Below are 17,199 nucleotides of genomic sequence, written 5' to 3'. Positions count from 1 at the left end.
AAAAAAAAAAAAAAAAAAAAAAAAGAAATGAAAGGATCTCCCTCTCATTTAAGACTTCCTGGTCCCAATTATTGTGAGAGTTATTACTAGTTCCAATTTCTTGTAGATCCTTTTAGAAAGACTCATTGTATATATTTATATGTGGTGTATGGGTATATGTATACTCATGTATGTCACAACTGGATTGATTGTCTTGAATGGCAATAGTTAATCCCTAAAGACATTGTTAATCTTAGAACTGTATACTCTGAATATATTCTTATAATACAAATCTTTTACTACATACATTATAGAATGAGTGTGCATAAATGGATAATTATGATTGTACGTTTAAGAAAAAAGAGTGTATGGCATATTAACCATGTCCTTTAAAGATAATACTGGTTGGGCACAGTGGCCCAAGCCTGTAATCCCAGGACTTTGGGAGGCTGAGTCGAGAGGATTGCCTGAGACCAGGGGTTTGAGACAAGCCTGGGCAACTTGGTGAGACCTTGTCTCTACAACAAATAAAAAAATTAGCCTGGTGTGGTGGTGCGTGCCTATAGTTACAGTGACTTGAAGGGCTGAGGCAGAAGGTCACCTGAGCCCTGCAGGTCGAGGCTGCAGTGGCCATGAGCATGCCACTGCACTCCAGCCTGAGCGACAGAATGAGACTCCAACTCAAAATAAAATAAAAATAATACTAACATAAATACCATATACTTTTAATGTAAAATGTTTGTTTACCTTAATTTCTAGAGTTTCTGGGCTATAAATGTGAAAAAATTATAAGTCATTAACTGTAGGAATTAATTAGATCAAGGGTCCATGTAAATTTAATATTCTTTTGTGGAAATTTCTCTGTAGTTTCAAATATCTTTCTTATAGTTGATAAAAGTTGCAGTAACATTTTATATTAGAATAAGAATAAGGCAATATTTTGAAGTAAAAGGAATAGTTATATTTTGCTGTAATATACAACTATGTTTTGAAAAAATGATAGAATATTGGGTTATCAGTTTATCTTGAAAATTATATGTTTCTAGTATAAATATGAGCTAAGAAAAGTAAATCATAACCTGTCTAAACAAAGAGGATTTGAGCATCTTAAGTATTTTAATTGAAAAGTTTCTAATTTTTTTGTTTTTGTTTTCTGATTTTAGGTTTTAGTATAAAAGCAGTGCCATTCCAGAATGCCATCTTGAATGTAAAAGAACTTGGAGGTATAACATTTAAAATCATTTCTATGTCTGTGATTAACTTTCTTAATTTGGTTTAATGTGGTATATATAATTAAAACATAATGATAATTTATTCTAGAGGGTGATTCACTTTTACCTTTTTTCTTGATAATATATTTCCTATAAATATTTCCTTCTCTTTACATATTTGCAGACATTGTTGAAGAGTTCTAAGTAATATATGTTTTTTTCCTTTTGTATGAATCAAAGAACTACACTACTAGTGGCAGTTTATACACTTTACTCATATTTATATGCTATACTCATTGGTTTCACTTGTTTAAAAAATTTATTCTTGAATAAAACATATAAAAGAAAATTTTAATATAGTCATTGAAAGATAAAATATACAGGGAAAAAATAAATAACTGTATTTTAAAGTAGCTTGTGTTTATACTGCAGGTTTTATTATAAAAGATCTTTTTAGGATGTATTTGTTCTGATTATAAATCTTTGCCAGTGGGTTTTTTGCTGCCCAAGCACATTCATTGCATAGGCTGTACCCCAAACCATACATCACTCAGTCTTTCATTACACTCTCTGTCTGGCATTTTTTGGTAGTGTTTTATGTCAGTCAGGGTCTTAACCCATGTAAATAGATTAACAAAGAAATCAGTCAATTCAGTGAACTCACTAAATTCTCTAATGGCACAGGAAAATGCTAAGTGCTCTGGAGTTCAATATAATTTTGGTGAGTTTAATGACTTAGAAGAGAATTCTCTTCCATCTCTTTAATCACTTCGTGATATAGACCTTACCCTATTTTGTTTTGTTTTATTTTTAATTCTCCTTTTAGGTCATTCTAACTATGACTTATTTTTAGCTTTATGAAATTGAAACACCAGCTTTATGGCGTTTTAATAGTGTTTGGTACCTTCTTATTTTTATCTAATAAAGTCTTGACTGATCTTTTTAGGTGTCTGTCTTCAGAGCACTATGTCTAGAACAGGTTTGCACCTTTCAGTCTGTTCTATAGCCACCTTTGCCTTTTACAGCATTCTGATTTTTCTTTAAGACATTTGGTATGACATTTCGACTACAAAATTTATAAAACATGTTATTATAAGACACTTTTTCTACACAAAATATTTAAAAGACTATGTGCTCTTAGGTTGAAGTTTTAATACTACTTTGTGGTTTCCGGTGACTGTTCCTCAGTGACAATAATGTTACTTATGGATATTTTAGTCAGAGAACATATTGTAAAAGTCCATGGAATCAAAATGCATGGTATGAGAATTCTATTGGTTTTAAACATGGTTGGTACTTAATATTTTATTATTTGGTTGGACATGAAGCTTTTATTGTACACCCTCTAGGTGTAAGAAACCATTGATTAGTTGATAAGGCTAATAAATATATGATGTTTAATTGGATGAAATAATCAGTGAATGTTTCTGGGCAGTTAAAAAAAAAAGTGAACACTTCACAGAATTTATAACCTTGGCTCTGTGCTACTGAAATTCAGTACAATGAAAGATTACGTTAGAAGACTGTGGGTGTGTAAGGTGGGAATAGGTCTGTCTGAAGCAAGATTTAATTTTGCTGAAAGAACTGTGTCCTAACATTTGCTGAGATGGAAATTACAGTGGAGAGGATACCACAGGGTTTAGTGGAAATGTTATAGTTTGAATCTAATATGTGATGAGGTTGAGAGATGTAGGTAAAAGACACAGCCTCAAGAATTGGAGTAGGTGACATTAGTTTCGGACTAATAATATGCGCATTTTTGGCATGCCTTAGTATTGAAGAGCAAATTTCTAGCCCAAGCATAGATTCTTTTACTCTCTCAATTTTATTTATTTATTTATTTATTTATTTTTGGGTTGGAGTCTCACTCTATCACCCAGACTGGAGTGCACTGGCAGGCTCCCGGCCACCGCAGCCTTGACCTGCAGGTCTCTGGCGATCCTTCCATCTCAGTATTCCAGGTAGCCGGACCTACAGGTGCATGCTACCGTGCCCGGCTAATTTTTTTTTTTTTTTATTGTAGAGATGAGGTCTCGCCAAGTTGCCCAGGTGAGTTTTGAACCCGCGGGCTCAGGTAATCCTCCACCTCCCCAAGTGCTGGGATTACAGGCTGAGCCGCCTAGCCCAGCACTCCCTCCACTTTAATAGCTCTGTTTTCAGTTGAGAGACTCAAGGAAAAGGGGACTTTCTGAGTAGAATCTAATTGTGTCTCCTGTTTCACATGCTCAGAGGCAAGCAGTGGAGGGAGTTGATTCCTTGATGGTTCTTTCACTAGTTCATTTTAGTTCACATATTTTTTTGAGACTGGATGCTAGGTTTTGTCTTGATTGGGAACCCATGAAAAACTGGGCTAACACATATAAAGAAAATGTTGTTTTATTAGGACTTAAAGTATATCCTAGTTACAGAGGGGAGCATCCTTGATATAAGGTGTGTGCATTTAAGGAGAATTACAACTTACTGAAATCAAGTTGTCTGAGAGGGAGTTACTTGACTGACAATTTCTAAATTTGGGAGAAAAGAGTGGAGTTTTAGGATCAGTTTGTGAAGATGTAGAACTTTTATTCACCAGTGGGGGGTTGCTCAGACGCCATGTTAATCAGAGTTCAATCAGATTGCCAATCCAGGGAAAAATTCTGAATTCAAGGGAGAAACTCAGGAAGATAGGTGGTAAAGATAGTTAGATAATGAGAGCCAGGACAGTGATGAATACCTAAGTAGTTCTACTTCTCCTGGAGTTAATTCAAGAGACCAGCACAGCCCCTGTTCTAGTCTGCTAACATCTTTCCTCTACCCCTTTTAGGTAGTTGTCATTACTCTCCTTTCCAACCTTAGGTTAAATTTCTCACTTCAAAATAGGAAAAGGCATGAACTTGTGCTCATTATCTAGTAAGAAGAAATGATGTGGGATGAAATAACAAGTAATGGAGTTAAGTTTAATGAAAATCACGTTTGGGAGATCTTAATAACAAACTATATGTTTGCACACACACCTGATATATGTTTATGTGTGTGTATATATTACATATGCGTTAAATGTAATGTACATAAATAGATAATTCATTGTTCTTACCCATTTTTTTTTTTTTGTGAAAGTGTTTCCATATCTTTTACCCAAAAGTTCTTATAATGCTCATTCATATAAATTCCTTTTCACATGATGTTTTTCTATCTTTCACTCAATTATTGTACACTAATTAATTGTGTGTCTAGCATGGTTCTCAGAGCTGAGCATGAAAATCTAAGGCATAGCCTCTGTCTTCAGGGAACTCATGGTTCAGTGGTGGAGATGTTCATAAACAGAAATATAGGAAATTAATGAAATCTTTGAAAATAATTAAATGAAGGGAAAATGTAAGTGTAAAAGTACAAGGTGGTTGATGACTCAAAAATAGTTTAGACTGGTGGTGTGATGGGCCAGTTCTATTTTGCTGTTTTGAGAATGCCTTTCTCTCTGCAACGTACCTGTCCCACTCATCAGGCTGCACTGATTATGCCTATCTTTATGTGAAATTGCAACTAACTTTCCTTCTTCTATTTTACCTTTATTCCCTTTTCTCTCCCCTTCCACATTTTCCCTTAATCTTTGCAGCTTTATGCCTAGAGAGTAGATGTTATTATTATCTCAAGATACCAGAATACTGTGAAATTGAGTGATTTGACCAAGGTTATTTGGAGAGAGAGGAGGGGAATCAATCTGAGTGCCTGTGCTTAACTGGTGTTCTCTATACTTAAAGCATGCAAGGGAGCACAAGAGAAGTGCTCCTTTGTGTTACCTGCTACTGCTTTTATTATTATCTGCATAATTTTAAGTCTTTACATTGCTGGGTACGGTGGCTTATGCCTGTAATTGCTTGAGCTTAGGAGTTTGAGAGAAGCCTGAGCAACACAGTGAGACCCCGTCTCTACAAAAAATGAAAACAAAAAAGTTAGCCAGGCATAGTGTCGTGAACCTGTAGTCTCAGCTACTCAGGAGGCTGAGCTGGAAGGATCACCTGAGCCCAGGAGGTGGAGGCTGTGGAGAGGCTGTGATTGTGCCACTGCACTCCAGCCTGGGTGACAGAATGAGAACCTGACTTGGGAAAGGAAGAGAGGGAGGGAATTTTTTTATTAGCAGTGTATTGATGAAACACCATATTGACAAAACTTGAACACCTTGCTCTCTACTTAAAATTTTTGATAGGACTTAATCTCTAATATTGCAGTTGCCCATATAATTTGTTTTATCTCTTACTTTTTTATTTAGAGGTCTTTCAGACCAAACTCAACTTGTTGAGTTGTGTTTCTGATTCTGACTCCTGATACTGTAGTCATGTTGCCCTCCTTGGATTTCTTCAAGCTTGCCTTACTTCTACTTTCCAAACTATCTGGGACTCTCCACAAGCATTTTATTTTTATAATCTTTATTCTCTTTAATTCATTCATTCAACAAATAATTTATAAATAATTTATGGCAAGCTCAGTTCTAGGAAGCTGTGATGGTTATATTGTCAAAACAAGCACTGTCTCTGTGTAAACCAGGTGAGAGGCACTCGGGGGAGCCTCTTTCATACTTACCTTCTCTGTCTTCTTAATTAAAACTAACTCTTACTTCCTATAGGCCTAGAACAAATTTCTAGGTTAATTCCTTCCGTACCTGAAGGGGTTTTCTAACACCATCCATCAAGTCTGAATGTTAGTTCTGATCCCTACGAAGGACATCTCACAGTATTGCTTAGTGAACTTTTTCCCCCTATATATTCTTTCATTTAGGAGATTTTTGTTGAAGGTAATTGAAATCCTTCTGTTTTGATGTTAATTGATTACTCTGCTCGTATTGTTCTAGATTATTATTTTTCTGGCTAGTGTACAAGACGCCTAACAAGGATCCTGAATGGGCAGATGGATTAATCTTTCAAAGAATTTTTCTTCCTCCTAGTGGCTTGCTTCAAAGCCCAGACATTCTGTATGATTCTACTTTCCTGTATCTCTTTTCTGTTAAATGTAATAATAATAGTTCCTACCTTATTATAGCTGTGAGGGCTAAATTAGTCAATGCTGGTCAAGCACTGAGAGTTTGCCAGGCTCACAGCTCACATTATGGAAGATTTACTTTCATGAAGACTATACTCTTGCTTTGCTCCCACCCAAACCCCCAAGAAAAGGACATCTGTTAATTCAATAAAGCCTTTTCCCAAGGTGCAGACATCACACAATCACATATTGATTATTTTTTCTCTTTGTAGTCATACCTCTCTATGTCTTAGACACAGCGATCTTTTTTCCCTCATGGTGTGATACCTGTTTAAACTGAGAAGTGACTGGCAAGAGACCTCACTGGAGTCTTGTTTTGCTACCTAGCATAGTTTTGGCACTCCACGGGGGTTAATATTAAGTGATTTGTTCTCTCCACCTTGTCACCTTTCTTTCTGTCTTCCTTTCTGTTTTCAGATTTCTTCTATCATTGCCCCTTGACTGCTTTCGTCCTTTAGCTTATATACTTTAACCACATTCCAAAGTAATTGAAGCATCTGGCATTTAGCAGAATTGGAAGCCATTGTTACACTGCAGTGACATCACAGTTCTGTCACTTTATCTTAGAAATTTTGAGTCCTTAAATCTATAAACAGGTTTGTATGTGTTCATGGATTTTTTTTTTTGATTTTGAAATTTTATATGTGAATTGATAGAATCCAGAGATGAAAATTTTTTTTCTTAACATATTTGGTTTGTTATCATTTATTGATAAGAATCCAGACATCATAATATTTCCTAACTGAATTCTGGAACCATGGTTGGGTTAATCAAATGACTTGTTTTCATCCTCTAATATTCTAATGAGTTTTGTCTGAATTGTCTTCTCATCTTCCGTTCCAGCCACCATCCTTATCCATTATACTCTTTGGAAGTAATGTCTGCACAGTTTGACATCGGGAAAGGCAAAGAAAAGCTGAAAAGCGGTTAGCTGTCTTTTACGATTCAGATTTCGCTGGTGTCTGTTGTCAGTCAGAAGGGGGAAGTTCACGCAGATTTTTCTTTGCACTTTAATTTTTTTTTCCTGTAAAGAAAAGACAACATTTTTTTTTTTTAGAAGTCAGGGTAGTGTGGAAAGTGTAAGGTATGCTCATTTACTCATTTACTTCGACTCATGCAATAGTGATTGAATGATTTTTGAGGACTGTCTGCTAAGCCATTTTTTTTTTTTAAGGTTGCTTCTTTCAGCAGCCAAGTTGTTATATGAAACAGATGTTGACTCTGTCCTGTTTCTTTGTTTGCCTGGAGGAATACGCCTCCTCATAGTGAAAGGTGCTGTTTGTTTGTATCCTGCTAGTTATCTTCGGGCGCTGTTAATCTGTCCAGGTTATTTGCACGTCTTCATTTCTCCAGAAACTGTACAGGGCAGACTTTTTGACAAGCAACCCAGGGGGCACTGCTGTCTGTTTCTTTTAATTTCTGCCTTTTGTACCCAGGTCATTTGAAGGCTTTCACCAAAATGTTGCTTTCTTCCTGCAGAGTCTCTTTCTTGAAATCTTACTTTGGAGGGAAGAATAGCTCTTTAATTGTTATTGCATGCATTCTCACAGTCCTATGTATATTATGCATTATCTCTTCCATATCCCCACTACCACCTCTCATTTTAAAACTTCCAGCTAGATACTATGAATTTAATGTACTAGCTGACTCCAAGAGTCATGCTATACTACACAGCCAGAGGAGGAGTAAAGACAATATAAACCAACAAATTGGTTGCATATTAGAAAAAGACACAACATGGACAGACGACTCGCAGAGGTTATTATAACCTCCTTGCTTTGAGGGACAGGTGGAGTGGCAGAAATTTCTTGCTGGCGTAGGAGAGAGCAGCTTGCCATTCCAAAACTGTTTTGGACATTTCAGACACAGGTGTCTATGGGACAGGTAGCAAGAAACCATGTGCAAAGGAAAGTGACAGCACAAAAGTTTTCAAGAAAGACCATGCCCATAGAATACTTTATGACTGTAATGTAAGCAAATTATAGGCTGCTACACTCAAGTAAATGTGTATATTCTGTGTTTGTTATATAATTATAAGGAAGAAATGTGGTTCATCAAGTAGAGACTCAAGCCCCTCTGCCACTTTCTGCAACCCAACTTCTTGTGTTATTTTCTTATATGTAAAATGTAAGTTTTAATAAATCACCTCTATTTATTTCCCAAAGGACTGGGCTGGAAGAGAAAAGTTAAATTGCCTGATGCTCCTCAGAGAGATGCTTTAAGAATAGATGATGTTATTTTCACTAATTCTCTTTTTATAGTCATGGATCTAGTGTGATTTGTAATATTGAGTGATCGCAACTTCTTGATATAGTATTGTTTTCTTATCTAAGAAAAGAACCAGGCCTTTCTGGAATGGGACAGCCAGTTAACTCCTGGCTCCCTGAGCTGTGTACTTTCTCACTTAAGCTTAGGCTATACTAGGGGAAATGATATTGGTATAAAGCCAAGTCACTTGGATATGAGTTAAAAGGCCTCAGCTATCTGAATTGGTTAAACAGGATCCCAGGGTGGTGGTGTTCAAGCGTTTTTTACACTTGCTAAGGGAAAACTGAGCCAAACAGTCATCAGAGCCAACTAATGAATCTAGGGGCCCAGAAGTCTGTTACTGGCTGAGGTAGACCTGACCTTAATTTTTGTTTTCTTCTGGAGAAGTGCCCTAGAAAATTTAAAAAAATCTATCCTCCCAGTTATAGTCTAGTATAGCACTTAACAGCCACTTCTTCTAAGATTATATATATATATAATGTTCTAGAAACTAGTTTCCTAACCCTTTGACAGCCCCCACTACCCCTGGCAGTAGGAATCTCATGTGCTTCTGAAGGTTACTGCTACACTACTATTTCCTCTTTAGTGGAATCAGGTCATTTCATATCTTCCAACTCAACCAAACTTCCTCACAGAACATTTGTGTTGGGTTCTTATTTAACTTCCTATCCCTCACAAGGGAATAAGTATTTCTGTTTCTTCCAGGGATTGCCATAATAGCAATTAATTTTCATCGTGTATTCAGTTTCAGTGTGGTATTGCAGCAATAGTACTGGAAGTCAAGAGACCATATTTTCCTCTAACAAAACAAGCTATGGGACATTGGGCAAGGGACTTAACTTTTCTTAGGTTGCTTTCTTTTCTAGTAGCTGAAGATGTGGATAACTATTCTCTTGTTTAAGTATAACATAACTAGTTTATTTTATCTTGATACTCGTAGTATCTACCTTACTTTGACCTCTAGGATCATAGAGCCTACCTCTAACAACTGTATAGGATTGTATAGTATTGTTTGCTCTATTTTCCTTTCCTCCTGACTTCTTCAATTATTTTTGTTTATTTTTTTATACAGTAGACATACGGATGAATCTCAGACTTTTGTGTGAATGTAGTATGAAGTAGAGTATACATACATAAAATAACTAGCTCTAACTTGAGAAAGTTCCTGTCATTGTGCTGTTTTCTTTGAGAAGCATTATAGTCTGATGTGGTAAGTACTATGACAGGATTGAATATAAGATGCAGTTAGGATCATACAGAAAAGACAAAGGAGATTTAGCAGGGGAAAAGAGTCTAGGTAAAGGGACAAATGGAACAAAAATCTTGGAGGTAACAGCGGATTTGGTTTATAGATGGAACAAGACTGAAGGGTGATGAAGCACTGGAAAACACACACTCATCTTAAAGGTTCTAGTATAAAATGTATTAGCAATTTCAGGCTGGAGGGAAATTTGCCAAATTATGACCCAAGACACTAGAGGTAATGCTAGACCCTTCAGAAGTAAAATGTTGTATTGTTATTATTATTTAATTCATTTTGATGAATATTTAATGAATATCAACTGCATGGCGGGCCCTAAAGATACAGTTCCTGCCATGTCTCTTTCTTTCTCTCTCTCTCTCACACACACACATACACACACACACACACGCACACAAACACACACACGTTTCTCTTAGCACATTTTGTAGAACACATTGTGAGGGTGATGTTGATTATAATGATTATGCAAGTTCTCAGAAAAAGTTAAACTTGGCTGGATTTCCGTAGTTGAAATGACAACTTGACAACTGTTGTAGAGGTAACATGATTGTAGCTTTCCATCACTTATCAAACTACATTGATTCTCTAACACATCTGAAGTTAAATAAAGTAGATCTGGGTAGAATTATTTTGAGGCATCACAAATTTGTTGCTTTTAATTTCTTGAGGTCCAAATTCTTGTGAAAAGACTCTATAGAATATGCTTGATTATTTTCATCTTAAAATACACTATTATTTTAATCTTAAAATTCAGTGATATTTATGACATCATTGTGAGTGGTAATGTGAATAATTTATTATGTAAAGTTAACTATAATTTTTTATACAAGTGTGTAAAGCCCTTAAATTTGAGCAACTTGCATGATTGAAAATTGGAAGTTGATTTTTTATTTTTTTATATGTGTCTGTCTTCCTTCTCTGGCCAGAAGTTGATTTTTTATTTTTTAATATGTGTCTGTCTTCCTGCTCTGGCCAAAATTCCATGATATCGCAAACATTAACAAAACAAAGCAACCAAGGATAATGAATTAAATCTATAACAAAATAGATTTAAAACTGTAACAAAGAAAGGAAAGCAAGACAAAGCCTGAGGTACAGACAATGGAAACATGAAATAGAAGAGGAATTCATCAGATTATTAATCAAAGAGCTCATCAGAGTTATTAATTGGAGCTCTACATTTGGAACAGTGCCTTTATTTTTCTTTTCTCCTTGTGTTAAGTAGTGGATAGCAGCTGTGTTTACCCAAAAACTAGATCCTTGAGTGTGGGTGCTAGACCCAAGAGAGGTAGGCAGTGCCTCAGTAATGTACTGACTGCCAGGTGGGTTAGAAAGCCCACACACACAGGAGACAAGTCACTTGTCTGTACCCATTAATCATTGGAAACAGGCATTGGTAAACAAAAGAGCTGGCAAACAGATTCTGAAACAAAAGATGAGCATACAATTATGACACATCATAAAATAAAGAAAATCAACATCATGAAAGAAAGATACCCAATGAAAAGTCAGAAGAAACAATGTTCAAAGACCTAGAGATAATAGAGTGATCAGAAGAAGACATTCAGAATGATGTAGAAAGATTTGCATTCATGAAAAAGTGTCAAGCATATAATTTAGGAGTTTAAGATGAAAATGTTTAAGACAACTTAGATGTAAATTAGGATAACTAAAGATTTAACTGGGGAATTTTCTCAGAATGTCTCACAAAAGGAATACTTGAAAAGTATGGGAGAAAATTTAAGTATGGGAGAAAATTTTAAATGTAATTTATTGCATAGGTAATAGTTACACAAATCTCCTTTAATTCTCTAAGAGGACAGAAAAGAGAAACTGGAGAGGAAAAAATTATCAAAGAAATAACAGGGACAAAAAGCTCTTAGTTATGAAACAGAGTATTTAGATTTTATGAGGTCTCTGAATTCCAAGTATGATTAATAGGAAAAGAACTATATCTAGACATATTGTGAGGAAAAGAAACCATTAATTATAATCTCTCTCTTACACACACACACACACACACACACACACACACACACACACACACACACACACACAATATACCCCAGCATTATTTATGATTTTATCATGGAAGATGGGAAGGTCATGTAAAAAAAAAAAAAGTTATTAAAGTATATTATGTTCTTATTTAGGGTACAGATTGACTTTTTTTTTTTGAGTTGGCATCTCACTCTGTCGCCCAGACTGGAGTGCAGTGGCTGCTCCCAGCCACCGCAGCCTCGACCTGCTGGGCTCCAGCGATCCTTCCACCTCAGCCTTCCAAGTAGCCGGAATTACAGGCATGTGCTACCACGCCCGGCTGATTTTTTGATTTATTATAGAGATGAGGTCTTGCTGCCCAGAAGGGTCTCGAACTTGTGGGCTCAGGCAATCTGCTCACCTCAGCCTCCCAAAGGCACGAGATTACAGGCTAAGCCACCGAGCCCGGCTCAGATTGGCATCTTAAAAGAAAAATTGAAGTTTAAATATGTGTCTTAAAGTTAATGAAGAGTAAATATGCCAATAAAAATAAAGTGATAGAGTAATAAATGCAGTTTTAAGAAAGTTCTGAAAATTTACATATTTGGCTCATATAATAAATTATTTTAGAGAGGGGAGTGAGAGTTGATGAGATGAGATACAAATCTTGTTTTTTTTTAAGAATACATTTTTCAAGCAAAATACGATGTCTACTTGTATACCTAATCCTGAATTGTACCCCACATCTTTATTTTTATTTTTATTTTATTTTATTTTTTTTTGAGTCGGAGTCTCACTCTATCACCCAGACTGGAGTGCAGTGACCGCTCCCGGCCACTGCAGCCTCGACCTGCTGGGCTCCGGCGATCCTTCCACCTCAGCCTTCCAAGGAGCTGGAACTACAGGCGCACGCTACCACGCCCAGCTAATTTTTTGATTTGTTGTAGAGATGAGGTCTCGCCAAGTTGCCCAGGCGGTCTCGACCCCGCGGGCTCAGGCAATCCACTCACCTCAGCCTCCCAAAGCGCGGGATTACAGGCTGAGTCACTGAGCCCGGCTCCCACATCTTTAAAATAAAATAAAAAATAATCCCCACAAAAAAGAAAGGCAATAATGTTAAGAGGAGAGAAAGAAAAAAATATTTGATAAATTCAGCAACATTCAAGAAAGAAAAAAACCCAACAAAACGTTATAAGAGACAAAAAATATCAATGTATACATAAATAATCACAATAAATGTAAATAGCTTAAATTCTTTTAAAATATGGGTGGCATGAAAACAACACTTACATTCCGCAATATATGGTAAAAAGACACTTCTGGAACAAAAAGATACAGTAAGATAAAAATATTGGAATAGAAAAGATACCCTAAAAAAAGGCCATTGAAAAGAAAGTATTTGAATAGTGTTAATATTAGGTATAATGAAATTTCAAAGCAAAGATTATTAAGTGGAATGAAGAAAAAGATTTCATATTGATATACTAAAATAAACAAGTAATTATGAGCCTTTAAATATTTAACTACATAGTGGGCTCAATGGCTCAGCCTGTAATCCCAGCACTTTGGAAGGCCGAGGCGAGAGGATTGCCTGAGCCCACAGGTTCAAGACCTGCCCGGGCAACTTGGCGAGACCTCGTCTCTACAAAAATAAAAAACTAGCTGGGTGTGGTAGCATGCACCTGTCGTTCCAGCTACTTGGAAGGCTGAGGCAGAAGGATCTCCGGAGCCCAGCAGGTTGAGGCTGCAGTGGCTGGGAGCATGCCACTGCACTGCAGTCTGGGTGACAGAGTGAGACTCCAACTCAAAAAAAAAAAAAAAAAAAAAAAATTAACTACATAGTCCTGAACCATATAAAGCTAAAACTAAGAGAAATGTAAAAGTCAGCACATCCATAATTAGTAGAGGAATTTAGTTCTCCTTTCTTCAGAAGACAACAGATCAAATAAATAAAAATATATAAAGGATTATATGTATGTAAGCCAATTAACAAACTTGGATCTAACAATTAAATATTTATATTCAGATAGAATATATATATTCTTTCAAAATATCCATAGCATTTTATATAAATGACCATGTATAATGTACTTTCTGACTAAAATCTAGTAAAATTAGAAATTAATAGCAAATGGACAAAAATAATACATCAACAAGATTCAAAAGTACTCTAACCTTGTACCTTGTACAAAATTTAAATAAAAATGAATCCTATATCTAAATTTGAAACTCAGAACTTTACAATTTCTACCAGAAAACAGATGAGAAAATCTTTCTGGCCTTGGGTTCGGCAGATTTTTTTTTTTTAGATAGTCACCCAAGCATGATCCATAAAAAGAAAACTGGTGAACTAGATTTTTTAATTCTTAGAGTTCTACTTTTTGAAAGACACTGACAAAGAAAGGACAAACCATAAACTGAGAATATATTAGTGTACAGATCATTATAAAGGACTTGTATCTAGAATATATAAAGAACATTCAAAATTCAATGATTAAACAACATGGTTAAAAAATGGGCAAAGGGGCAACCCCCTTTGATCCCCTCCCACTGTGAGAGCTTTTCTGTCCTCTCAATAAATCCTGCTTTAAAAAAAAAAAATAGGCAAAGGATTTTAACACATTCTTCATCAAAGATACAGAGATGGTAAATAAGCACATGCAAAGATGTTCAACATTAGTAGTATAAATGACAGTCACTACACATCTATCAGAATGTCTAAAGTTAAAAAGCCTGACCATATCAAGTGTTAGCAAGGCTATGGAACTGGAACTCTCATATACTGCTGGTAGAAGTGTAAAATGGCACAACTTTGGAAAACAGGTGAACGGTCTCTGAAAAAGGTAAACACAAACCAATCTTATAATCAAGACATTCTACTCTTAGATGAAATTAACACATATTTACACAAAATCCTGTACACACATGTTCCTAGCAACTTTATTTGTAATACCACCAAACTGGAAACAACCAAATGTCATCAACTGGTGAATGAATAAACAAATTGTGGTTTATCCATAAATAGAATACTATTTAGCAATCAAAATGAATGAACTAATGATACGTGCAACAACATGTATAAATCCCAAAATAATTATGATGAATGAAAGAAGCCAGATGAAATAAAATAGTATTCTCATACTGCAATAAGTTTGTATTCTATTTATATAAAATTTTTCAATATTTAGTGACAGAAAGAATGGTGATTGCCTGGGAGTTGGGGATTGGTGACAGGGGTGTAGTTGAGAGAGATTAACAGGGTCATGAGAAGACTGTTGAAGTAACGGATACATTTATTATCTTGAGTGTGGTGATGGTTTCATGACACATATATATATCAAAACTTGCCCAATTATACATGTTAAATATGTGCAGCTTATTATACCACACTAAAACTATTAAAAATATTCTGTACCCGTCAAAATTAAAAGATAATCCTTTAATTATCTCAGGTTAAAAATCATTGAAAATGTGTTTTCTTGAGGATGTTTGGCCCTTTTCTTGGATTGCTTTCCAGTGAAAAGTTATTTTAGATAGGTTAAGGTAAAAATCCATAGCTTAAAAAAAAAAGTTACTAAATTAGTCACATTAGATTGAGTTGCTGGGCACTGCTAGGGAAGGGAGGACAGGAGCAAGGTGGGGAACACCTAACAATACAAAGTCCCCTGGTCTTCTACCAGGGAAGTGAGGGCCAGTTAGAAGCCCAAACTTCACCAGCATGCAGCCTAATTATGTAGTTAATTCTCACTTGTACCCCACATCTCTATAATAGAAAACTTTTTAAAAAAGATAAATATGACTAGGAAAAGACTCAGACAGATACCAATTTCTGGATAATTATATATAACTGAATTGTTAAGTTGAGCACTTAAAACTCTGAAATCAAGATGTTATCAAATCAATCAACTTATTATATAGGCTTTAAAAATCTCAATACTAATAAAAGGAGACAGATTGATCTGTCTGTGTACAGCAGCACTCAATCAAAGAAATATGTATGTCAGAGTTATTATACAAAAAATGACAGATTTCTCAGAATAATTTAGTTTAGGTTCATCCTATGTGATACTCAAAACCATAGTGATGGAATATTCTCTTCCCAACCTTTGTGTTATATTTATAGAAATTATTTTTGTTGGTGGTTTTGTATTCAGCAAAATGCAGGTCTTACAGAAAGTAAGCAGATTGGGGGGAAAACAATGACATTAAGGTGAAAAACTGTATTGTGTTTGTAAAACACATTAAAATAATTTGTATTTTAAAACTCAGGTTTTTTTGTGTGTGTTAAATACCATTTCTGATTGTTCAGTAATCTTTGCAACTTCAGATCATCTTCTAAGGCTGATCCCCTACTAGTCTTAGCTATCTAGACCACTCTTCTGGTTAAAGTTTTCCAACCAGACCTTATTTTCGCATAAAAGGTAATGATTTTTTATTTGCATTTTTCCTTGTTTCATATTTCCAAGACTTGGGAAAATGCCTGTTTGAGATTGTTCTATTCACACTATGTTAAAGGGTAAAACATAAATATGTTTTTCGTCCCCGTACTTTGCCATCAGTGATCTTCCTGGAGTGGGAGCCACTACTTCCATGTTCTTTTTCTGTATTTACTTTTTTTGAGTCAAGGTCTCACTCTGTTGCCCTGGCTAGAGAGCAGTGGCACAATCATGACTTACTGAAGCCTCAAACTCCTGGGCCCAAGCAGTCCTCCAGCCTAGTGTCTTGAGTAGCTGGGACTATAGGCCTGCACCAGCATGCTTTGCTAATTTCTTGATTTTTTTTTTCTTTTTCTTTCTGGTAGCGTTGTTGCCTAGACTGGTCTTAAACTCTTGGTCTAAAGAAATCCTTCTATCTCGGCCTCCCAGGGTGCTGGAATTACAAGCCTGAGCCACCATGCCTGGCCTCATGTTTTTTTTCTTTAAGTTGGTGATAGATTTTAAATTTGGGGTGTGTTAATTTATATATTTTAAAAACCCTTTATTTCAAAATCATAGTTGGTACTACAACCAGAGCTGGTAATGGGATTACAGTATCATTAAACAATCCTTATTTTAGAGTCCAGAGGCAGAGCACTAATTATTCCTTGTTTCACTTTTCTTTTCCAAAGTCCTCTAAATTGATAAAGATATCAGTTAATTTCCATCTTACTAATTAGGTTGAATCCCAGTCAATTAGGATGGACCCACTATAATCTAGGAAGTTAAAAGTCCAGAGGCAGGCCAGGCATGGTGGCTCATGCCTGTAATCCCATCACTTTAGGAGTCTGAGGTGGGAGGATTGCTTGAGCCAGGAGTTCGAGATCAACCTGGGCAACACAGAGAGACATTGTCTCTATAAAAATTAAAAAAGTTATCCGAGCTGGGCTCGGTGGCTCAGCCTGTAATCCCTCACCTTTGGGAGGCTGAGGTTGAGTGAATTGCCTGAGCCCACAGGTTCGAGACCCGCCTGGGCAGTGAGACCTCATCTCTACAATAAATAAAAAAA

General features: G+C 35.9%; 1 protein-coding gene across 1 annotated transcript in view; it reads left to right on the top strand.

Annotated features, from left to right (window-relative positions):
• ARL15 (ADP ribosylation factor like GTPase 15) overlaps nt 1-17,199 on the top strand; it is a 220,267-nt gene that overhangs the window by 160,083 nt on the left and 42,985 nt on the right. The window contains exon 3 of the mRNA XM_008057476.2: nt 1,143-1,202. Within this exon, the coding sequence (XP_008055667.2) occupies nt 1,143-1,202 (60 nt within the window). The remainder of the gene's footprint in view (nt 1-1,142; nt 1,203-17,199) is intronic.

Source organism: Carlito syrichta, unplaced genomic scaffold, assembly GCF_000164805.1.
Source record: "Carlito syrichta isolate Samal-C Ts95f unplaced genomic scaffold, Tarsius_syrichta-2.0.1 Scaffold303023, whole genome shotgun sequence".
Lineage (NCBI taxonomy): Eukaryota > Metazoa > Chordata > Mammalia > Primates > Tarsiidae > Carlito > Carlito syrichta.
Note: the sequence above shows the minus strand (reverse complement) of the source record. Positions and strands in the feature narration are given on the sequence as shown.